At 33.3% G+C, this 25899-nt stretch overlaps 3 protein-coding genes across 10 annotated transcripts in view; 1 reads left to right on the top strand and 2 right to left on the bottom strand.

The window, feature by feature from the left end:
- Window positions 1-13914, bottom strand: part of LOC106882430 (transmembrane protein 143) — a 34485-nt gene extending 20571 nt beyond the window's left edge. Inside the window, exon 1 of one of the 7 annotated variants that reach the window (XM_014933108.3) lies at window positions 13357-13914. Coding sequence is in view for 4 of the 7 variants with exons in the window: in XM_014933106.3 (XP_014788592.1) it covers window positions 5125-5247 (123 nt within the window). In the remaining 3 variants the exon portion in view is untranslated. Of the gene's footprint in view, window positions 1-1447; window positions 4609-4686; window positions 5027-5124; window positions 5752-13356 lie in introns of those variants that run through there. The other 6 variants (XM_014933107.3, XM_014933106.3, XM_089338033.1 and 3 more) reach the window with 6 other exon arrangements.
- On the top strand, window positions 5799-10591 carry LOC106882431 (DNA replication complex GINS protein PSF2). 2 transcript variants are annotated; one of them, XM_014933110.3, is made up of 5 exons: window positions 5799-6089; window positions 7156-7270; window positions 8452-8551; window positions 9628-9754; window positions 10421-10591. In XM_014933110.3, exons 1-5 carry the CDS (start codon window positions 5979-5981, stop codon window positions 10544-10546), a joined length of 579 nt encoding a protein of 192 aa, XP_014788596.1. In that variant the 5' UTR covers window positions 5799-5978; the 3' UTR covers window positions 10547-10591. The 2 variants fall into 2 exon arrangements, with proteins under 2 accessions (XP_014788596.1, XP_014788597.1); XM_014933111.3 differs by lacking the exon at window positions 5799-6089 and adding an exon at window positions 6127-6704.
- A 2780-nt stretch (window positions 13915-16694) lies between the features above and the next one.
- The window catches only part of LOC106882429 (uncharacterized), a 106651-nt gene continuing 97446 nt past the window's right edge, over window positions 16695-25899 (bottom strand). The window contains exons 5-8 of the mRNA XM_014933105.3: window positions 25496-25643; window positions 24401-24469; window positions 23678-23772; window positions 16695-22222 (exon numbers count right to left, since the gene is read on the bottom strand). Coding sequence (XP_014788591.1) covers window positions 22173-22222; window positions 23678-23772; window positions 24401-24469; window positions 25496-25643 — 362 coding nt within the window. The 3' untranslated portion in view covers window positions 16695-22172. The remainder of the gene's footprint in view (window positions 22223-23677; window positions 23773-24400; window positions 24470-25495; window positions 25644-25899) is intronic.

Below are 25899 nucleotides of genomic sequence, written 5' to 3'. Positions count from 1 at the left end.
TGTTGAAAACATAGGAATCTGAAAAATAAAGAGGATGGGGAGCATATATGATATATCGGTCAATATTTCGCTAACGGAGAAAAATTATCAAGAAAACTGCCAACTGCAAACGCCACCGAACTAACTTTTCACGCTTATTTTTGAACTGTATTGATTTCCAGTCAATTACTATAAACATTTATAATGTTTGGCACAAGGTTAGCAGTTTCCAAAGGAGAGGGCAGTCGATTACATCGACCTCAGTGCTCAGCTTGTACGTATTTCATCGATCTCGAAAGGACAAAAGGTAAAAGTGAACCTCGGTGGCTTTTGGTCTCAGAACGTAAAAAGCCGGATGAAATATTGTGTAGCTTTTTCTCCGACGCGCTAACAATTCTGCCAGCTTGCCACCTTATAATAATCCTCTCAATTATAGGTGAAATGCCTAGTCAATTACGTCGACCCCAGTGAAAACGGGAACTTATTTTACTGACCTCGAAGGGATGAAAGGTAATGTCGACCTCTGTGGAATTTCATCTCAGAACGTAAAACCATAAGAAATACCGCAAGGCATTTTGTCTAGCAAGCTAACAATTCTGCCAGATCGACACCTTTTTCACGCCAAATAATTGTTTCATTTTGGGGTACCAGGCCAACAATTCTGGAGGAAAGGAATCGATTACATCGACCCCATTGCTCAACTGTTACATATTTTATCGACCCAGTAGCCTAATGGTTATGGTGTTGCATAGAAGCCAAAATTTGTTTAAGCTTGTTTGTGCCAACACTTGATAGTTAGGTAATCAATATATTAAAAACGTTTTATAACCAAGCAAAATTTAATTCGTGTATTTCATGTTGCTTCCGAATTGAATTTCCATTAACGGCTGAAGAAACAGAAACCTAACATCCCAAAGTGAAAGGCCAACGATAAGAAATTTAATTGATACAATTTCTTGTTGGACAAGCTTCTGTCTTTGAACCAAAGAATTTTGTCACTTTATGACCGTTCCAACTGAACTAACTCAAAGCTCTCTCCAGTAAAGATATTACAAATCTTTTCTACTCTAGGCACAAGGCCCGAAATTTTGGGGGAAGGAGCCAGTCGATTAGATCGACCCCAGTACGCAACTCATACTTAATTTATTGATCCCGAAGGATGAAAGGTAAAGTCGACCTCGGCGGAATTTGAACTCAGAACGTAAAGACAGACGAAATACCAATTTCTTTATTATCCACAAGGGGCTAAACACAGATGGGACAATACACACATGCGAGGAGAATTAACACATGATAGAATGGAACAATGAAATTAAACAATGATGATGATGGGACGGCCACCCCAACCCCACCCCGGGGCGGCCGCGTTATTTCAATTATTTCAACAGTTCTTAATAGTTCCTTTCACAGTCTCCGATAGTTCTTTTCAAAATTATCTCAATAATTTATCCAAAATAAAACTACTCACCATTTTATATAGTCTTTTATTTCCTCGTAGTTCACCATTGAAGCGCTGGGTTCGAAATTCACCTCGAGCCCCAGTGGGTTTATATCTGTCGGGAAAACCTCTTTTAATTTTTTATACTTTTCTTTTTCTATTAAAATCCATCTCGTCTCCTTATCGCAACCGTCCGAGAGGTCCACTTTGACAATGTATTTTATTTTGGATATCTTCTCTATTTTTTGTGTGTATCGATATGACATCAAATATATGCCGTTCCTATGTACCTCGTGCGTCTGTATGTCTGTTCTTTTTTGTTTTTGTGATTCTGTACTACCATGCGTTTGTTCTTCTATATTTCTTTGTAACTGTATATGTGTGTGTTTATCTGTCTGTGGGTCTGCATGTTGTGTCTGTGTTTTCAGGTTCTGTGCTTTTAGGTTTCTGCAACTCTGCGTTATCTTCTACGCTTCCGAGTGTATGTATGTCTGTGTGTTTATGCATCTGTATATCTCTGTCTGTGCGATTGTGAGATTGTATGGTTCTGTGGTAATGTTCTGCTGCTATTATCGTCTTTCCTCAGTGATCCCACTTGATCCTGTGATTTGTATTTTTTCCCTTGTTCGACTTTCGGCGATGAGCTCCTCCTTTCTCTCTTCTTTGATTTAGCTTCCTCGAAATCAGCTCTCTGCTCTTCTTCCTGTGACTGATTCCTCTCCTCTATCACGCCTTCTTGCGTTTCCATTTCTTTGTTTTCTATTATTTCTGGGCACCTTCTTCTAATGTGACCTCTTTTGCCACGTTCGTAGCACTTTGGAGGTCTCCCCTCCAACATTATGTCAAGTTTGTCCTCGTTAGGCAGTTCCAGTGTCTCTGGTATGTCACTGTAAACTTTCTGACTTGCTATAAAAAGCACATTCAATCCAGACCCCGAACAAATAAATTGTTGGGTTCTGCTTATCATAATTGTCCTTACATCTTCTCCTTCTCTTTCAGGAAAAACTGCTGCCATTACCTATTCCAACTCTATTTTCGGTGGGATCCTACCCACTCTAATCCACGTTGGACGTCTACCCAACTTATTGGGAAAGAGCATCCGATTTCCTTTAGCTAGCGTCTTATTGGCGTATTTCTTTGCTGCCTCCTCCGATACAAATGTGATCTCTACAGACGCGTATGTCTTGCCTCTTGTAAAAAACAACACATCTTCTTGCAATTCCTTCGAACGCTCCTCCACCTCCTCCTTCGTTGCACTCTCTATTCTTCTATTTTTCCTTGAAAGGATTTATATTCCACGACTCCAATTTCCATTTTTTTCTCCTCTGATAGGGCAAACTTTACGTTTGGCCCCTCCTTCTTTATCATTTCTTTATATTTTCCAATTTTCTCAGCCATGTCTTCATTCCAATGTATTTCATATTGCTTCAGCAGGCCTGGGACGACGGAAGCTCGACTCCCCGTCGCTGCTGCATACGTCTTCATTTTCTCCATCTCAGCAACGCCCACCAAACAATAGTGGCGTTATACTAAAATAAATCGCAGCTAGTAATAACACGTCCGACCAGTAAACTCACGGAGACGAAATACCGCTAAGCATTTCGCCCGGCGAGCTAACGTTTCTTATTTCTTTACTGCCCACAAGGGGCTACACACAGAGGGGACAAACAAGGACAGACAAACGGATTAAGTCGATTATATCGACTCCAGTGCATAACTGGTACTTATTTAATCGACCCCGAAAGGATGATAGGCAAAGTCGACCTCGGCGGAATTTGAATTCAGAACGTAGCGGCAGACGAAATACCACTAAGCATTTCGCCCGGCGTGCTAACGTTTCTGCCAGCTCGCCGCCTTAAAGATATTACAGATCTTGGATCATCGGATTAACAATGACTTAAAGTGCAGAAGCAAACTGATTCAACACTATCAGAGATTTCTGCGTGAGGAAGTTCGATATGGTTGGACAAATGGATTCTAGAACCAATGGTCTCCATGCCTTATCCTTTGTTTGTATTTCAGAATGAGGAAGGATTTATGCATGGGAAGAGGAAATACAATTCAGGAAAGATGCTTCTAGGAGATTGAAGACTTGCAAAAGACTTACAATTGATTAACCAGAACCAGTCGACCAACTGCGTAACTACTCGCTGCTAATTGTTGTTATTATATGTGACCTTTAAGAAAATATTCAACAAAGCTTGCTTTTCTTAACTTGATGCCAATAACCTAGCAGATTATTGTACCTTGTAAAGTGATATGGTGAGAACAGTTGGACTGTGTACGGCAATATTAGTGAAAGTGAAAAGGCGGCGAGCTGACAGAATCGTAAAGCACGCTGGAAAAATGCTTAGGGTTAGGCTCGAATTCCGTGTTCTAAACTCGAATTCCGCCGAGGTCGAGTTTGCCTTTCAACTTTTCGGGGTTGATAAAATAAGTATCAGTTGAAAACTGGGATCGATATAATTAGCTTACGCCCTCCCCACAAACTTGCTGGCCTTGTTCCAAAATTTGAAACTAATATCAATGAAATTGATGGGCTAAAAGCATTATGTTGTGTGAATCAGTATTTTGTTGCTCCTGTCATTGAAACTCACATTCAAAATATTGTGGGACGGTCGAAGATAATGAGGTCAAGGTTGATCAGGACAGCGAAGGGTACAAAAGAACAATTGCTTGAGAGTCACCTCGCAGAATACTGATGGAAATCGAAATTTCGAAGATGGGAAAGTTCTAATTTCATTTTGAACTCGCTGTTTAGATTCACTTGGTCACCTTGTGAGAAAGATTTAGCCTTGAGAAACAATTTCTTAAAACCACCTGCCTTTGAAAAGAATTGAAAGCAGTTGAAACATTTCTCATATTTTATTTCAATTTCGACTATTTAATAAACTGTTATTGAGTGGAATTAAACACTTTTTCTTATTTAATCTCCGGCCGTTTTACCTCATTTTTTGTTATTTGATCTCAGACTATTGAAAAATATTGCATAATTTATTATATACATACATGTCTGTGTGTGCATATATATATATATATATATATAAATATTAGTTATAGAATAAAAACGCTGTGGGTTAACGACTCAACATATCACACCCCCTCGATGAACATATATAAGATATACAACATAAGCCGTCAAACATAAGAAATAAGAAGATATAACGTAAGAAGAAATAATAAGAAATATATCAGAAGTAAGATGCAAGAAATAGAACATATAGTATAAAATTTTATACACGAATATATTGTTTCAACCGACAACGTACCATAAAATCTATTGGTTTCCTAATAAGAAACCATCAATATATATATATATAATAAAAAACAAACTGAATTTCAACCTAAACAAACCAATTAATACTCGGCCGCACCCACAGAAGTTCCGATAAGCCAAACAAGCCGGTCGCAGGTGCGACAGCGATAACACAGAAAACCAATGAATATTTATCCATTTGTTCTCCATTCATAAAAAGCATTTGTTTTGGTTTGCTCACATTCGATTTTGACCACAGTTCAGTTGCTGTAATGTGTAAGATATTTTTAGAACCCAACAGGCAACACGAAAAGCTATATTTAACATGTGACTGATGTTAATGAAACCAGGAATCTGAACAAGAACGGCCGATTCGGTTCGCCGAAACTTACTGCCAAGTCAATTAGATAACTAGGTTAGTAAAACAAAAGAAATTGCCGCTGATACATACCAACGAATGACATCGCTTTGAACTTAATCTTGGATGTTGATTACTGCTATAGTGAGGAATCCGAGAGGCAGAAAATATCCAATGTCTCGTACATTTGGACGAATGGACAAAATAGTTCGCCATTACAGGCTGAGATTTAGTAGTTTGTTTTTAAAGGGAAGCCACTCTCGAATACTAAAACTCAATTATAATTACTAAAAGATTCTCGTTTCTTTATATGGAACCTTAGCTTATTTTATTTCTGATGAAAAACTTGTCATTATTTGGCATTTCACCAATGATCGGTGATGTTTGCCAAGTAATTGTATATTGGACACGATGTTTATTTTTAGTAGTGACATACTCATGTCAAGGATTTACAAATCTTGATCGTTTTGAATGTTATAGTATATTTTTACTGATAACCCAAGTCGGCTTCGTTCAAAGGTATTCCAGTCGTAATTGTCAGTTTTTTACTCCAGACAGTGTGTTTATGACTATATCATTTAATATTTAATTTCTTTTTAAAATTTCTTTTGTTGTTGTTATCGTTGACATTCAGCCGTGGTTCGATCGAAATATGGTTGCTATTTCTAGCAAATAAAGCGAGCGTGTTGATGTTTTCATTGGCTCGATGTAATTAGTAGTATAGTAAAAGCTACATATAATAGGTACGTGTCTGCGTTTCCAATGGTCTCCATATGCATTTTATATTTATTACTTTTTTTTTTTTTAGATTAAATAAAATTTAAAGAATATTTTATTTTTTTTTGAAAATTATGGGAGCGAATTTGCTACGAAAAAATTTATATGTTCGTTGTTCTCCTTAAACCGGAAGATCAAAATTTGCCGCGAAAATTTAACTTAAACAAACAATGGCAGGTGTTGCTGTCCATATGTCGCCTGCAGAAATAGAATTTCTTGCGGAGAAGGAACTAATTTCATTTGAGCCTAATTTTACATATTCTAATATTTATTTAATCCAAGTAAGTCGATCGTTGTTGTTTTGTTTTTCTAGATTATTCTCCGGATTTTTTTGTTGACAAGATGAGCGTTTTTCTCTTTTTCCTCTATTGAAGAAATACTCGTTTCCAGCAACTTAGCAATCAATAAATAAATGAATATTTAAATAATTTTTAAAAGGAAATTAAATGAGAAAAAATAAGTAATGTTTTTTTTTTTTTTTTTATATATTTACTAAATTTGTTTTCTGAAAGCCATTAAAATGTTATAATTTCGTAAATTTACTGGCGACGGTAAAGCGTGTACGCACACCATCCTTTTTCGGCTGTTGGGTTACGCCGAAAACGGGGTGGCGTGCATATTCTTTACCTTCGCCAACTTACTTATGTGGGCCCTTTATTGTCATTACTAACGATTGATTTTAAATCCAATGTTGACATATTTTATGAACTCATGTCTTAATGAAACAGTTTTGCTGCTTATGTAAATTCTAAGTATTTAAATAATAAATTCGACGGGAGATAACTCTAATGTGCTCCAGCATGTTTAATTGAGAAAACCCGCAAAAACAGCCCTGAGCAGGAGTCGGTGAACCGGGTTAAATTACCCCTAGTGGGGTAAAAATGAAAATCTTGGAGGTAATAAAGATTCATTAAACATAAGTAAAATTATATATGTATATAAAAATGTGTTCCTTGTTACGATAGCTATTTTTCTTCTGGCATCCAATGTAATTTGGACGTGTAATAAAATAGACTCAATAAACCTTTTGAATTAAAAACATCTATGATTTACTTCCTTTCAAATCAAGGGTTTAACGTCGGCTTAAATAAATATATTGTGGGGTAATTAGTTAAAGAAGTTCCCCGACTCCTGGTCTTGGGCAAACTGTGGCCCGTGTGACTTTCTAAATGGCACGCCGACGAAAAATTATCTTGAGTTTTATTTGTAGTGTGGCCCGCCTGACGACGAGCCATTTCTCATGCGATCTGCTTGTCGACAAAGGTTGTACATGCCTTGCTCAGTCTGCTAGATATCATATACTGGAGCATTGTGTATTATTTGTTTTCCCTCTTTTTATCTACATAGGGCGATTTTGGTCCTTTTGAAGCTGGAATACCAACTTCGGTTCCTTTGTGGTTAGCAGTGAATCTAAAACAGAGATGCCGTGGTCGAATTATTCCTCCAGCATGGATGAATATAGGTAAAGGATTTCTCTGTTGATATCAACATGCTGATACAATAACTTTTTGTATTTTTATATATTTTAGATTATTATTTTTCTTTTCTGATATAGGTTGGGCATATCTGCTGCAAATCTAAATAATTAGAACAAACCCTTTGATTTGAAATAAATTTTTACAAACTTTTTTCAAGTTACCACTTCATTGCCTTCAGAATATAAACCGTGTATCTTTTCTTTTTCTCTGTATTAATCTTATTAAAAGATTATCGAGAATTTTTTTTCTTTTTTTACACTGAACATTAGATTATTATAACCTCAAATACAAAACACTGACTAGTAAGTAATATAAGGTGGAAAATTGTGTTTTTCCTTTAAAAAAAAAGAACTAAGGTTAAGAATTTTATTATGAAAAGCCTGATGGCTTTATCCAGTAAAATACTTTTTCTTTAACAGTATTTACCCAGATAACACATTATTGTTTCAAATTTCAATGAGATAAATCTGCTTGATGCAAAGACATTGCTTCTGCATGAGGCTAAAAGGCCCTCAGAAGGAATTGATTAATTTCACTGTTGGTTACTGAAAGTGTGTTCTACTAAATCCGATATTTGGAACCGATGAGGACAAACTTAATGTTAGTGAATTACTTCTGCAACCAAAAGTTTTTATTTGATATTTTTTAAAACTTCAGCTTCATCTCAACATTATTTTATAATGAGACTGGTACCTCTCTGCCTTTCCAATATCCTGAAGTATCTTATAGATTTATTACCTAGAATTTACATCAAAATCACTTGAAGTTTTAGAATTTTATAAAGCCAAAACAGGTAGAGATCATGATTTGGAAAACACATTTTAATCCCAAAATAAAGATAATTATTGCAAACATTGGGACGATTTGACTGGAGACTGGTGAACCAGATGGCTGCAACAGGCTCCAATCTGATCTGGCAGAGTTTCTACAGCCGGATGCCCTTCCTAACGCCAACCACTCCGAGAGTGTAGTGGGTGCATATATTTGTATGTATGTAGGTATAGATGTACATAGATATATATGTGTGTGTGTATGTATATATATATATATATATATAATATGTGTGTATGCACATACATACCCTTGTATGTTATTTAATAACTTCATACTTTAAATTCTTACTGATCAAAATTTCACTTGGAAGTTTACTTTTGACATGTTTCAGATGACCTTAATTTGAAAAAACAAGAAGAGCTCGAGAGCAGACTCTTCACAAAAATGCCATCTCGATATTACATTGAAATAACACAACTTCTGCTCAAAAAGTAAGTCACTTTGGGTTCATGTTGAACATTTTAGTGTGCAATTTTATGTGCATCTAGAGTTATAGGAAATGTTTGTAAGGAAACCTAAGTAAATCAGTAAAGAGCATAATGCAATTTTCCCCTGAAATGTTGTGGACTGGGTGTTTTTAAGTGGTACCTGTGCTGACAGGGTCACCAAGTACTTGCAAAACAAACAAAAAAAAAATGCTAAACCGTTGTACTACACTTTGACAATTTTAATATCTTGTTAGCTGAAGCAGCTGGAGATACGATGCTTTGACCAAAAGAACTGGCTATTGCAAGCAAAATTAAATATTGAAAAAATAAAACGCATTTGGCCAATTTTGGACATACAACAGTTTAACATAATAGCAACAGAAGTCATAGTCCTGAATGAGTGTATCTTGCACTTCAATCTCTCTTGTGCCTCTTATCTCTTTTGATAAGACAGCTCCAGGTTTTATGGTACAAGCTACCTGTTTTTAAAATGATCTAAAAACATCTCATCAAAAGTTAATGTTTATTATGAGAGGTTGCTGAAAAATTCCTGGCTCTGAGTAAAAGAAAATACAAAAGGATCAGTTGATTATGATTTTATTCAACATATTCCCTTCTCAGATTCACACACTTATTGCAGGACTCCTTCAGTTTTTCTAAGCCCTGTAAAAGAACTTGGAAGGTTGGGCCTCCAACCAGGCCTTTCACGATACCCTTAAAGCCAGAAACTTTTTGGTACCCTCTCTTATATTCTAAACATCAGCTTAATAAGGGTTTTGAATTTTAGCACAAGGCCAGCAATTTCAAGGTAGTGGGTAAGTCTATTACATTGAACCTAGTATTCATCTGGTACTTATTTTGTCACCCTTGGTGGAATTTGAACTCCAAACATTAAGACAGATGAAATGCTGCTCAAGATTCTGCTGGCTCACTGCCTTTTTAAACCATCAACTTAATAATGACAGTTATTTTACTAAATTCTTCGTTATTTTCAAGATTAATAGTAACAAAATATTGTAGCAAAAGGGTTAAATAGCAAACATAACTATAGTTAATAAGTGATTTTACTCATGTTTCAGTGCTCCTGAAGACATCCCCAAAGCTGATGAACTACGAACTCTTATTAAAGACATCTGGGACTTGCGCAAAGCAAAATTACGAAGCAGTATTGATACTTTCATCAAAAGTGATGCCACACATGCTAAGGTAACTCTTTGCATAATTTATTGTATATAGAGTCGGTAATTGCTATGCTAATTTCTACGGTGGGGCTTTGGGTAAAAGAAAACACAGGAGTATCAGTTAATTATGATTTTATTCCAATGGAAAAATGGACATTAAATGATGATGATGAGTGAACTCCCTTAACCTTTGTCTTCCTAGTCTTATCCACAATGTATCTGGACAGTGCAGATAGGTTGCTATCATCACAGCCAAGGAGCTCTGACTACAACTCTGCTAGACAGATGCTCTGGATCAAACTAGAAATCCATCTCTCCGAAAGTAGATTTACAGTGTGCCTGCCTGGTCACCAACTTGTGCATTTCTATAGTTCCATGTTCCATAATTGTGACCATTGCTGAGTTGATCCATCCTTATTTTACTATTTTGTATCAGAGTGCCACTGGTAACATGTAATCTAGTACAACCTGTTGCTTTGTTTGGTCAACAGTGACTAAACTGACACCCTTACCAAGCTAGTTGGGTGAGGATGATTGTTAGAAAGTTAGGATAAAGAACAAGACCTGTCAAAAAGGATGGATTACACAAAAGTTTTAAAACCACAAAACTCTTACAATAATGCTTCCTTTTGATACATGATTGAGATGTTTCTTATTTATGATGCCTTTTCTTTTTTCTCTCTCTCTTCAGCTGAATCATTTGACTCCAATGGAAATAAATACTATCCGTGCTGTACTTACTGAGACCATGAACCATATAAATGTACTAAGAAATAACATTCATACAAAATATACAGGAAATTCACAAGATATATGAACATTTAATAATACTCATTAATAAAATTACAAATCATCTCTCTTACTGTTTTCATTTTTGTTATGGTTTGATATTGTTTCGATAAGTTAATCATGCTGTATTCAGTCTGTTAAGCTAGATTAAGTGAGAACACAGTCCCTCTTTCAATGGATGGCATTACAATTAACATCTATTTTTCACCTTGAGCCTGGTAGTTCATCCATTTACCTGTTTTTGCCACCTAGGAGAGTTGTTGGAGTAGAGCCCTAAGGCACCTTCACCATAGTTTTATCAGAAACAAGTATCATTAGACTTTCTCAAGCATGACCAACTGAGAGTATGGATATTACTCAACCATCTCATCTGTGACCTACCCTGAGGTCTCCTGCCAGTTGGCTTGGCTTCAAGAATATTTCTTATGGTTCTTTCCTGTGGCATTCTAATCACATGTCTGCAGTACTAGAGCTGTGACTTCTCAATGCTAACAAGTAGCAGCTCGACCTGGAGAGACTCCCTGACCTCTGAGCCATGCACCCTGTCAAGTAACATAAACTCCTACTTCCCACCACAAACTTCTCCACTAATATGCAGAATGCACTGGGAAGACTTTCTTGAGAGGGTCAATGTCTCAGTCTTCACAACACTAACTCTCATCTTTGTAGCAACACTCGGTACTGAACCCATTCAGTGCTTGCTGGAGATCACCTGATGAACCAAGCAGCAGCATGTCATCTGTAAATATCAGCTGACCAATCCTACACCTACCAATTGTGATACCACTTCTGCAATGACTACATATGTCAATCCAGTTCATAAAAATTATGAAATGGAGAGGTGAAATACACACTCCTGTCCAACACCTACATAATGTGGCTGTTGGGAAGAGATGAAAATAACAACAATGAGGTATCTCAGTGGACTATCAAAGTCTGAGGTGAACAGAAGGGTGATGGGGATCCAAGAACCTGAAAGTGTGGGTGGATAGAGATTGGGAGAGTGAAAGGAGATTGGATGTGCAGGTGTGTGTGTGAATAGAATGAAAGTGAAAGTGTGAGAATGAGCTGACAATATTCCTTTTTATTATATAGGCACAAGGCCTGAAATTTGTGTGGTGATGGGTACTTATTTTATCAATTCCCAAAGGACAAAAGGCAAAGTTCACCTTTGCAGAATTTTGAACTCAGAATGTTAAGGCAGATGAAATGCTGTTAAGTGCTTTGCCCAACTTGCTAACAATTTACTTGGCAACATTAAAAAGTCTTGAAGTTTTCACAAAGATGGATGAGGTGCAGAGATGCTGAAAGTTTGCTGTCTTATATACTCTCTAGCAGTTTCATTACATCAACCCTAGTGCTCAGCTGATAATTATTTTATCAAACCCAAAAGGATTGGCAGGATTTGAACTCAGAACATGAAGAGCTGGAAGAAATACTGCCAAGCACTTTGACATGCAAACAATTCTGCCTGCTTGCTGTCTGAAATGTAATGACAACAAAAAACGTACATCTCCATAATCTCTAAAATTGATGACCAAGTATTCACTATGATACTGGAGATATTGTTATACCTTCTTACAAAACATGGTTAAATGAGTAAAAATGTCCTCCATGTTTTCAACTATTTACTAATAATGCCTGTTTTATCTTTTGTTAGTTACACTTGGAGTAGCTTTTCAACTACACATTCCTACAACTGCCTCCATTATAACACCTTAGTCCACTTCAGCAGCCATAAAAGACAAATGAATACTAGAGGAAAGCTGCAATTTACAATGTAACATGTAGAGCAAGACACCTTATTTCATGTTGCTCTAATTCACTCAGCTGTAGAAATGAGTTGTGGCATCACTGGTGCCAAGGCGTGTCGGCCTTTGCCTTTCCCTTGGATAAGATCAATGGCATGGAGGCGGGAGGCTGGTATGCATGGGTGACTGCTAGTCTACCATAAACAAACTTGCCTGGACTTGTACCTGGTTGCTTGTTGGTAAAGCACATTCACTGGTTCAGTGTTCGTTGGGTATATAATTAATGAGAGAGATGGAAGATGGAATATATGAAAATCTTTATTGATTACTACAATTTCTTGCAAGTGGGATACACCTCAACCTGTTGTGCAGTATCCCACCTGTGAGTAATCAATGCAGGATGGGTTGAAATGATTGTAGTGATCAATAAAGATTCTCATATATTCCATCTTCCCTCTCTCTCTCATTAATTATATGTGTATATTCTTTTATTATTTTGCTTGTTTCAATCATTTGACTGTGGCTATGCTGGAACACCACCTTGAAGGTCTTTAAGTTGAACAAATCGAGACAAAGACATATCATAAGCCTAATACTTATTTTATTGGTCTCTTTTGCGAAACTAAGGTATGGGGACATAAACACACCAGCACCGGTTGTCAAGTGATGATGGGGACAAAGACATACACACACACACACACGTATACAATGGGCTTCTTTCAGTTTCCATCTTCCAAATCAACTCACAAAATTTTGGATGACCAGAGGCTACAGTAGAAGACATATGCGAAGGTGCCACACAATGGGACTGAACCCAGAACCATGTGGTTGGTAAGCAAGCTTCTTACCACACAGCCATGCATATACATATATATACACACACACATACACATTTATATACACACACACACACACGCACATATATATACATACACACATTAAAATTACTTTTCAGATTAAAAAACATAATAACTAGCCCTGTCTTATTAAGAGTGCCAACAATTATAGTATACTACAGTACAGTACGTAGTTCAATAAATAATAATAATAATTATAACAACAATAAATTAATTATAAGAAAATTTACCTTTTTTTCATCTTCAGATGTAATATTACTTTGGTAGACTTAGACTTATTTGTGTCATGAGACCTAAGACTCATAAAGGTGGAGTTTAAACTTAGTTGTTATGGTGTATAAATGACTGAAATTACAACACTCTCCACTGAATGGGTACCAGTTCATCACACTCTTTATTGTAGGAGAGTACAAAAATTAATCAACCATTTCCTTGGAATTTGGAACAAAAATATTAGAACTACTGCCTTAGAATTTTAGAAAGCTAACTGCTAAAACCTCACTAGCTTAAAGTCATGGCCAAAAGTTTGAAACATTGGTCTGAAAATTAGAATTTTTATATTAAATGCTCATATATATATGTTGTACATATTTGAAGAGAACTGTACTTGGGCATAATAATTTTAATTTTAAAAAAAATACGTTCCAAACTTTTGGTCACGACTGTTTTGAGTGTTAATTTAATAAACAATAATTCTCTCTTAATCAAATTGCTTAACTCTTTATCATTTAATCCGGTCATATCTGGCGAAAATATTCTGCCAGTTTTATGTTAAACTGACCACACCCAACCTCTCACACCTAGGCCACAATGTCATGCTAAAAATACTCAAACGTATCATTGAAGTCTTGAAACTACAAGATAATTTACGATTAATTCAAAACAATGTGAATAAATAAACAATACACTTGACAAGGAAATCTGAATGTTAAGTAGTAAAAATATCTCTTTTGTTTTCTTTCCTAAGTATCTTAATTAACTTATTTTCAAATATATTTTGCATCTCATCATTTCTGTTTATTTATTTTATCTAACATAACAATTGATCGTCAGTCGCAACTTAAACTTCATTCCGGAAATACATGCACTTCTTTTCAAACTTCTATTCTATGTAAATTTATTTTATTGACTCGGATCAGTTTACTATATTTTTATGATAAAGAAAAGGAAAAGGTTTCATGGAGACCAATGCACGAAACCTTTGAATCACTTTGTGACTTACGTCAATTAAATTAAAAACGTAATAATAGAAAATTGAGGTAAGGGAAATAACTCATGTCACTTGCGTTTTTTTTTTTTACGTAATTACTCTCTTTAACTTGTTTCAGTCATTTGACTGCGGCCAAGCTGGAGCACCGCCTTTAGTCGAGCAAATCGACCCAGGACTTATTCTTTGGAAGCCTAGTACTTATTCTATCGGTCTCTTTTTGCCGAACCGCGTGAGACTACGCATGCGCACGGCGTTACTACACGTTTGAAGTATTAGCACTCAACCGACAAAACTCAAAAAGATTGGTACAAATGTAAAGATTATTGTTGGCACTCCGTCGTTTACGATGTCGAGGGTTCCAGTTGATCTGATCAACGGAACAGCCTACTCGTGAAATTAACGTGTATGTGGCTGAGCACTCCACAGACACGTGTACTCTTAACGTAGTTCTCGGGGATATTCAGCGTGACACAGTGCGACAAGGCTGACCCTTTGAATTACAGGCACAACAGAAACAGGAAGTAAAAGTGAGAGAAAGTTGTGGTGAAAGAGTACAGAACGGTTCGCCACCATCCCCTGCCGGAGCTTCGTGGAGCTTTAGGTGTTTTCGCTCAATAAGCACTCACAACACCCGGTCTGGGAATCGAAATCGCGAGTCCGCTGCCCTAACCACTGAGCCATTGCGCCTCCACACAAATGTAATGATAGAACACCTACAAAAAAATCATCATTGTGTTGAACTGTAAGAGTTCTCTGCAAGGTTCTTGAAGCATGATATCAGTAAACGGGTGTCACCTTAGTCTACTGGCTGTGGACAGCTGACACTTTCCATCATACCCAGCAAAATAAGCTGAGAAATTTCATCAAATAATAATAATAATAATAATAATGATAAAGTCTGAAAACAAAAGAACAACAATAATGATGATAGTACTTGTAATTATTATTATTATTTTTGCTATTACATACTTCATCAAAAAAAAATATAGACAAATACATGTATTTGTTTTAAATCATATACGTTTTTGACTGATATATTTAAAAATGCACCTACAATTGCCCTTTAGAAGAGCAGAAAATCCAATACAGTGGGGAGGGAGTAGTGTCTTGATAAAAAAACCTTAAAAGTCAATACAGACGAGTATGAATCATAGTTGTACTCGGGTTTCCTTGAAGGGGATAGTAGTTAATTTCATTAAATACATATACCTGAAAGGGTCCACATTCACTCTTAGTATTTGAATATTTTGATATCAGCCTATTGTTTAACATTCAGGGAATTTGAAAGAAGAAAATATCAATTTCTTTTTTATTTTTACCTAAAATAAAGTTATCTTTAATTTTCAAATTTATATGTATTTATATATTTCAACTATAAAGTTATAAAACATTGAAAAAAAAAATGATTGCAAATATCATTAAAAACATGTGTGTGTGTGTATATATATATATATATATATATATATATATATATATATATATATATATATATATATATATATATGTATATATAAAGGTTATAAATGGTAATGGAGTTAACCAGACCCTAATGATACAGGTAATACCGAGTAAGTGCTGTATACCGACTAGTTATGCCCCAGATGTGGTTGCAACATGAATGGGGAATATAACATGGGTCGTGTATTAGCATGTGTATATATAAAAAAGAGTGAGATAAAGTGACCAATGGTATAAGTAAATTTATATTTTATGATTATCTTTAACATAAAATATAAATTTACTTATGCCATTGGTCTCTTTATCTCATTCTTATATATATATATATATATATATATATATATATATATATATATTGCTACATTGGTTTCTATTAACCCATTTATTCTATCAGAAGAATTTTTATTCATTAAGATAGAAGAAATACACATAATTATATATATATATATATATATATATATATATTAACATGTTCATAATAGTTAAATATACATTAAAAGCACAAGCAATTTCATAGAAATATCAGCACAGGGAACAAATATCATATTAATAATAGACTATTATTGTGCAGCAGTAGTTCAAAACATCTCCCATGTACTTTCTTATAACTTTGACATTAATACATAATATTTCTTTATAAAACTGTATCATAATACAATTTTCAGAATCTTTATTCTTTCTGTTTTTTGGGTTTTTTTTTTTTGCCATTTTACAATAAAGAACTTTTCTTTTTCATTTACTTACAAAGATAATATTTAAAATTCATGAAGTAAAAACCAATATCATTTAAAGCCCAACTGTTTTTTTATTTTTATAAAAACATCTTGGTTTATTAGACTAGAATAGTACTAATGTATAAGCTATATATATATATATATAATATGAACAATGATACAAAAAAACCTGTAATGTAATAAATTTATTTTCTCATAAGACTAATTTTTGTTTACACATATATTTCCATAAGACAGCAAAAATACCTGGCCTTCATTATTAAAAGAAATCATTTTCAAAACAGGTATTGAGTAAAATTAGCAAGAATTTACAAAATCATTAAATCTGTGTCCCCATTTCTTTAAAACATGGACTTTTTTTTTCTTTCATAATAAAAATGTTGACCACCAGCACTGGGTCAGAAGAAACAGTCTTCCATTTCCGGATATATGTGAATTAGTCCAGTGATATTTAATTTAATATATTGATTTAGTTTATCAAGAGAAAGGGTTAAATGGAAACAGTTTATTAAACCCAATCATATTTTTTAATATGAATTTTTAATATTTTTTTATATTTTAATCTGTTTTTACTACAGCATTTTTTTATTTTTAGAATTTTTTTCAATCCTCAATATCTTTAGAAATGTCACACAGATAAAGTATTTTTTAAATATTTTATTTTATTTTTTTAATTTTTAATTTTTAATTTTTTTTTCATTTGTGCTGTAGTTGCATACATTCACTTTCTGATATTTTCATCAATGTAATTGTATTTCCAGTTTTTTTGTAAGATTTGAATTAAGAGCCACAAGGTACCATAGCATCTGGCTGAAGTGTCTATCAATATTGCAACATGTCACTTCCATTAATAGTGTTTTATAAGGTCAAGTAGTGATGACATTCTGTAGAGTCAATAACTCTCGCAGAACAACAAAAATTTTATGAAAGCCTGTTAAAATAGACTTCATAATAACAAAAACAAAAATACAAAAAGAAAGAAAGAAATGTCCTTTTTAAATCTGTGGATAATTATATAGAGAAATTGGTCAAACTTCATGTATTCAGTCATCAATATAGATAACATTGATTGTTCCACTTTTTAATTAAATTTTCAGCAATGTTATATATCTTCAGCTTTAATGTTCTTTATTAAAAAAAAAAAGTTGAGCTTTTCAGAAATCATTTTTGTAAATCAGGAACTTTCTTCTTGTTAAATTTCCTTTTCCTTTAAACACAATTTTTTTTTTTCCACAACATATTCCTCTTTCTTCCATTTAACAATTACTTTCTGTTTTGCATTGAATTGATATCACAAATTTCTTCCATTTGGTTTTTAAAGATTAAAAGTTGTAAAACATATTTTTTATTACTATAAAACAATTTTTTCATATAATTTATCATTCTAATTTATAATCAATGTTCTTTGAAATGTCTAATTTTTCACCTAATTTAATTAGGGTTTTCAGCTCGTTCTCATTAACCTGATGTTGTTGTTGTTGTTGTCCTTCACTGTATCAAACACAGGAATATTTACTCTTCTTTACATTTTTAATTATTAAATTTAGTAAATGTTTATGTTGAGAATAAGGACACAAAACAGAATTTATTTTATAAGTTGAACAAGTATTTGTATGGAAACAGCAACTTTGTTAATGATTTCTCCGGTTGAGAAATCTGGGGACACAGCCAGTTTTAATTAGTCATTTATGATAATAAACAATAACAGTAACAATAACAGCTACAGATATGCTGCCATAACCAACTAAATAGTTGCTTAAAGATCAAATAACTAATGGGTTGAAATTGAACTTATTACAACATTCACTCACTGACATATATCAACAGCTAACAGTCACTAATAAAACCACAGAATCAATACTGTTATCTAATTTTTTTTTTTATTATTATTATTTTATTATTTTTATTATTATTATTATTTTGCCCCTGTGAAGTGGGATAATAAAATTATAAGGCAGTTTTAAATTCCTGCTTAGATTCTATTCCTAATAAGAAAAGTTTTACTATGCATGTGTGTACTCGTATGTGTGTGTTTGCATGCATGCGTGCTTGTATATGTGTGTGTGTATGAGTGTGTGTGTGTGTGTGTGTGTGTGTGTGCGTGCACTTGTTATGTGCTATAAAGAGCTGCATATGATGATTCTAAATAATTGAAGAAAAAAAACACACATAGAAGTGTATATTTGTAATTAAAATTGCATAATGCACACTAAACACAAGACATCTGCATGTGACTTGCAATTTACTACCGATTGCTTAATTCATCATCATCATCATCATCATCAACATCATCATTTAACGTCCATGTTCCATGTATCAGTTTTATGAAACTGAATGTTGGTCTAATGTAACTGTTCTACGCTTATGTTTAATTGCAATGCCTTAGCTTTCCTTTTTCTGAAATAATTTCAACATCATTAAAAAGTGCAAATAATATGTATATATTTCATACATGTTTGATAAAGTTTAAGATATTTCTGTTGAAAAATCTATTTGCTGGTTAATCAATCTAAGTTGTATTACAATCTATTAGCTGCTGCTATTGATTTTCATTTAGCCTCATAGATTACTTTGTATTCAGAATCTCATCAAAATATCAACAAAACAGAACTACAATATCAGTATCTTTATAGATTGGGCTGATACTCAAACCATTAGAGAAATGATCAGTTAAGTAAGTCAGGAGGAAATAGAAAGTGAAACAAGGTTAAATCAAAACAAACAAACAAACAAAAAATAGAATTTAATAGAGTTTTGAAATTCTGAATATATAAATATAATATAATATAACATATCTCACCAAGATATTTACATATTTTAGATATTATTTCTATAAATATTCTCCATTCCAGTTTAATGACATCTTCATGTTTATTAAACATGTAACTGGAGATAGTTTTAACTGCATGTATAGACATGTACATAACTCTTATGTGCACACACTTTTCTTCAGATCTAGTTATATCACAGTTTAACACCATATAGCTGCCTCAGCTGAAAGAAAATAGTGTTGTTTGCACTATTAACAAGGTAACTTTTAAATAAACCAAAAGAAAGCCAAAAAATAAAATAAAATAAATAAAATCCATCTCCAGAGATCATTTTTTGTTTTGCATTTTTTTTCATAACTTGTTAATCCAATGATCAAAAGAGATTATGAATTTCATAACAAATTGGATGTCATAAATTTGTTTGGACTATTGACTTCATCTTTAGAGATGAAAAGAAATGTAATATTTACGTCTACACCATGTTTTGAGGAGTTTCATCTCAGATTGTCATCAAGTATCTCATTCATAGTACCAGGCTAGATTCAGACCAGATTTGAATCTCGTATAAACCTAGTCTGGTGCTACGTGCACAAACAGGATGATGGTCAGAGATAAACTAATGAAAATATAGTGAGATATAAATATTTATATAAAAAAAAAAATTTCATTTCTAAAGTTGCGATATATTTCAAAATACTTGAGTTTTATAGCAAAAACTCATCTCAAACATTTTGATATTTAAATTAGATATCATATGCTGTTTTGCATGATAAATTATTACTAACAGTATATAGATACAAGAAGAGAACAATTTGTATTGTGGTGTCTTGCATTGGTACAAACACTGAAAAATAAGTCATTATCAATATTCATTGTTATAATTTTGAAAAAATATTTGAAAAATATTTGTACATCAGTTAAGATATACAAACTTATGCAAGTAAGTTTCAGTTATACAATTATTTGCATATATGACATTAAGAATTCAAAATTCCTAATTGGGACTAAATTCAAGAAAGAACTTTATATGAATGAATTTCTAATTGCGATAGATATATTTGTATACAACAAATTCTGTCAATTAATTTTATGTGTTCCATATATATATATATATATATATAGATAGATAGATATATACATATATATCTGTGTGTGTATATATATATTTACATATATATATACATAGCATATATAATATTATGTATATTATATATATAAATACACTATGTATACATTATATATAATATTATATACTATTACATATATACATATATATAAATGTATACAGTTATTTTATATACGTATTTGATATATACATTATATATATATATACACAAACATTGTATATATATATATATATATATATATATATATATATATATATATATATATATACACACATTGTATGTATATATACATATATGTTTTAATAGAATCATAAGATATGCATATAAAATATACATGTTATAAACATAGTTTATGATATGGATGTTCAATAAATATTTGTCATTTCTACTGTAATATTTCCCATTTTTGTTTGATGATTCAGTAAGGTGTAAAATGTAGAAAAGAGAGGCTCAGACAAAAAATAATAGAGGGATGACAAAATCATCAGAAGGAACAGCTATGCTTTGTTAACTAAGTACAAACAAGTGACACTGTTTAACATGTCAAAAAAGATATACATACATACATACATACATACATGCGTACATACATAATCATACATACATACAAATAGAAAGACAGACGCATGCACACATATTTCACATATATATACATATTACATATGTGTGTGTGTGTGTGTATATATATATGTATGTATATATGTATGTATATATGCCACTTATATACGTTATACACTCATATATGTACATGCACACATATATACAATCAACACACATACAGGTATATATATCATCATCATCGTTTAACGTCCGCCTTCCATGCCAGCATGGGTTGGACGATTTGACTGAGGAACATACATATGCATGTATAGTAATCTTTTACTATTTGCAAATATATGTGTATAGATAAATACATACATATTTACTATATATATATTTATTTACCATACATAAATATATTTATGTTAAATATATAGATATATATATATATGTATATAAATAGATATCTAAGGATATATATACATACATGTATATAATGTATATGCATGCACACTCACATACACATATATATAATGAATACATTATATAAATATATATATTATATATTTACACATAGTATATATAATATATGCCAAATATTATATATATATATATATCTATAAACAAACACACACACACACACACACATATATACATGCATATATATATATATATATATATATATATATATATATATATATATTAAATATATGTACGCACACATTATACACATAGACTATCCTGTTTGCACGCTCTGACCCACATCAACATGCACTCACACACTTGCATAAACACAAACACAGACTTACACACACATATGTGTTTGCAATTGGCTGATTTGGAAATACCGATAGAAGAGGGAAAAGTTTGATCATATTTCTATGCTACTGACTTCAACTTGGGTTTACATGTACTACAAGAATAATACCAATATTCACTTGCAAATGCTACTAATATCCATGTGGCTGAACAATATTCACATTAAGAGAACAATTATAAGAGAGAGAGTATGAAAAAAAGCTGAAGATAGATAAGATTTTTTTTTGACAGATTGAAGGTCGAAGAAAGGTTTTAGAACTGAAGAATTTGAATAACTATATTTTCTTTTATAAAAAAAAAGCAAGATGAAGAACTTAGATATTATATATATATATGTATATATATATATTAGTACAACTTGCTTGGCACCATGGTCATTTTGGGGATTCAGTTATCTTTTGAATGCAGGATGTTTTCTTTCAACAACCTTTGTTTTTCTGAAAAAATGAAGAGGAAAAAATAAGAATTATTTAATTTATAGAAAAGGGAAAGAAACTATTGTGCAGAGAATGAATTATAAAGATCCAAAATAAGGCTCTTCTTTTTATCTTTATATGTTTCAGCCATTAGACTGCAGCCATACTGGAGCACCACCTTGAAGAATTTTTAGTCGAATGTATCAACCCTAGTATTAATTTTTTTAGAGCCTAGTACTTATTCTATCAGTTATATTTGCCAAACTGCCAAGTTACAGGTATGTAAATACACCAACACCAGTTGTCAAGCAGTGGAAGTGGACACAAAGACGCACACATATATGATAGGCTTCTTTCAGTTTCTTATTTCTATATTGCCCACAAGGGGCTAAATATAGAGGGGACAAACAAGGACAGACAAAGGGATTAAGTCGATTACATTGAGCCCAGTGCGTAACTGGTATTTAATTTATCGACCCCGAAAGGATGAAAGGCAAAGTCGACCTTGGCAGAATTTGAACTCCGAACGTGACGGCAGATGAAATACTGCTAAGCATTTCGCCCGGCGGGGTAACGTTTCTACCAGCTCGCCGCTTCTTTCAGTTTCTGTGTACCAAATCCATTTACTAGGCTTTGGTCAGCCTGAGGCTATAGTAGAAGACACTTTCCCAAGGGGCCATGCAGTGGGACTGAACCTTGGACCATGATAATTTATCAAATTTAAGATCTAATTGTCTTTCATGTTAAAAGGTATATCATTTAAAAACATAAAAACATTTGATTTTTGTTTGATAATAAAATTGTAATTCAATTAAAATTAGTTCTTTATGTTAAATAAGTGCAGGCATGGCTGTGTGGTTAAGTAGTTTTGTCCTTGCACTCAGGCTGTCCTGTGCATCCCTCTCCAGTTGAGCATTCCTAACCTCGAGGACTCATGCGTGTTGGTGTCATGCAAAAAGCACCTGTACTGGTGCCACATAAATACACCTGCACCGGTGTTGTGTAAAAACACCCAGTACACCCTGTAAATTGGTTGGCATTTGGAAGAGCATCCAGTTGTAGAAATCCTGCCAAAACAGTCTGGTGCAAGCTTTGGCCTGGCCGGCTCTTGTGAAAGCGTCCCACCCATGCTAGTATGGAACATGATGGACATTAAGTGATGATGATGATGTTGATGATAAGTAATCAAGTTCACCAAATTACTCTTGAATAGGGCATCTGTTTGTTACAATGTTCAATGTTCAAGGCCAGCAGTTTTAAGAGAAAGGGACGAATCAATTACATTGACCCCCATACTTTATTTTAATGACCCTGAAGGGATAAAAAGCAAAGTTGACCTTGGCAGGATTTGAACTCAAAATGCTGGAAGAAATGAGTACCAAATATTTTATCAAACACTCTAATGATTCTACCAGCTCACCACCTTCTAATTACGGTATTTCAAAATTATTCAAAAACCAATAAATATTTTGTTACCTCTGCTTAGATTCGCAATAGTAGACTGTTTGCGTAGGAATTCAAAACACAATTCTCTGCTTAATCCAAATGATTTCATATTGCATGTAAAAGTCCTGCAAGAGAAATGTTATAACATATAAAGCACCAGGCCATGTTATATGGAAACAATAAACAGAATAAACCTGTTTGTAACAATAAGTTCTAATTCATTGTGGATTGTCACCATTGTCCAAACATAATAACTCTACAATAATTAGAAATTTACATATTTTTATAAACTATTAAATACAGTCAGCTAAAAAATCTCATCAATTAAAATTCCATGTCATGAGCAGCAAAATGAACAAAACCATTGTTCTAATTATTAATTTGAGTCAAGAAAAACAGGGTAGACAACTCCATGCATATTCTAGATTTATTAGACCTCCTCAGTATGCATACATTGTACTTATTAAGTACAATTATTACTTGTATGTACACACACACACACACACACACACCATGTATATTCCAGTTTTTAGGATAAATACACCACATCTCAACATGTCACATAAAGCAATTAAAAAAAGTGGTATCCAGAAGGGTATATAGCCATAAAACACAGCTTCAAAATTTCCTGATCAACCCATGTCAGCATGGAAAAACAGTTATAAAAATGATAAAAATGATGATGTCATACAAATATACATATATGAGTGTGTGTGTGTGTATAAGCAAACTAATTTGTATTAAATACTTTACCCAAGTTGACCAAAGGTGACATTTTCCTGAAATTCACTGTCGTCTACCTTCTCTTCCGATGCTTCCTCACTGGTTTAAGTAAAACAAAATATACATTTTATACACCTTATTTATCATCAAAGTAAAAATGTTCAGAAAATAGAATGGAAAAAGCTCAACAGGTGTGGCTGAGTCGTAAGAAGCTTGTTTACCAACCACATGGTTCTAGGTTCTGTTCCACTGCATGACACTTTGGGCAAATGTCTTCAGGCTGACCAAAACCTTGTGAGTGGATGTGATAGACAGAAACTGAAAGAAGCCTAATAGATAGATAGATAGATAGATAGATATACAAAAGTTCTGTGCCAGTTGCATGTAAAAAGCACCAACTGATCATGGCTGTTGCCAGCCTCCTCTGGCCCCTGTGCCGGTGGCACGTAAAAAGCACCCACTACACTCATGGAATGGTTGGCGTAAGGAAGGGCATCCAGCTGTAGAAATACTACCAGATCAGACTGGAGCCTGGTGCAGCCTCCTGACTTCCCAGACCCCGTTCAAACTGTCCAATCCATGCTAGCATGGAAAACGGACGTTAAACGATGATGATGATGATGATGATGATGATGATGATGATGATGATGATGATGATGATGATGGGAGGGTCATTATGCCAATAATGCCACTTTATTATTTATTTGTCAACTAGTTAACAATTTAACCAATTACCTTTTCAACTATTTGATTAATCATTTGGTCAATCAATCGGTCAATTAGGTTTGTCTACCTGGAGTAGAGAGGGCATGTCATTCATGAGGTCATGAAAGGTGACAAATGGACTTTGACAAAAATAACTGGTTGATAGATTAACCAAATGGTTGACCAAACAATCAATTAGTTAATTGGTTGAATAGCTAACCAATTAACAAATAATAAAGAAGTGAAGAGAACCATGTTTATAATTCTCTACAGTTCCTCATAATTAATGTTCATTTGTGACTGAAAATGTTTGAAAATATTCATCATGTGCTATACATTGTGTTTGGTATGAATTATAACTTCCATTTTTAGATAAGATATGAATTTTTAGTTTATACTTTAATGAAAATAAAAGCTTACCTAGTGCAGACTGGTCTTCTTGCTCGCTCACATTGGACTGCATCAAAGAAAGCAGCATTCCAGAATCGCAAGGAGTGCCAGATAGGTTGTTCACGGAGGAAAGTGTATAGAAAACACTTTGCTGCCGTTTTCGATCCAAATTGGCGATCTATTTGAAATAAAAATGAAATACAAAAAAAAAAAAAATAAAAGTTTAATTGCAGAAACATTTTTTATACAGAAGCAAATTTAAACACAAAGTGTTTAACAGTCATGTACATTATTATTATATTTATTTCAAATTTTCCTCTTTATGGAAAGTTTGTAATGGATTTCTTTTGAGAAAGGAATTCACGAAATAAAAAACATCTTCAAATTAGAAGACTTAAAGGGTTTGTAATTTGTTATGATTGTACTCTACAAGC

The sequence above is a fragment of the Octopus bimaculoides genome, chromosome 20 (assembly GCF_046866305.1).
Source record: "Octopus bimaculoides isolate indiv1 chromosome 20, ASM4686630v1, whole genome shotgun sequence".
In the NCBI taxonomy this organism is placed as follows: Eukaryota; Metazoa; Mollusca; class Cephalopoda; order Octopoda; family Octopodidae; genus Octopus; species Octopus bimaculoides.
The sequence above is the reverse complement of the archived record's forward strand: the minus strand, read 5'-3'. Positions and strand labels throughout refer to the sequence as shown.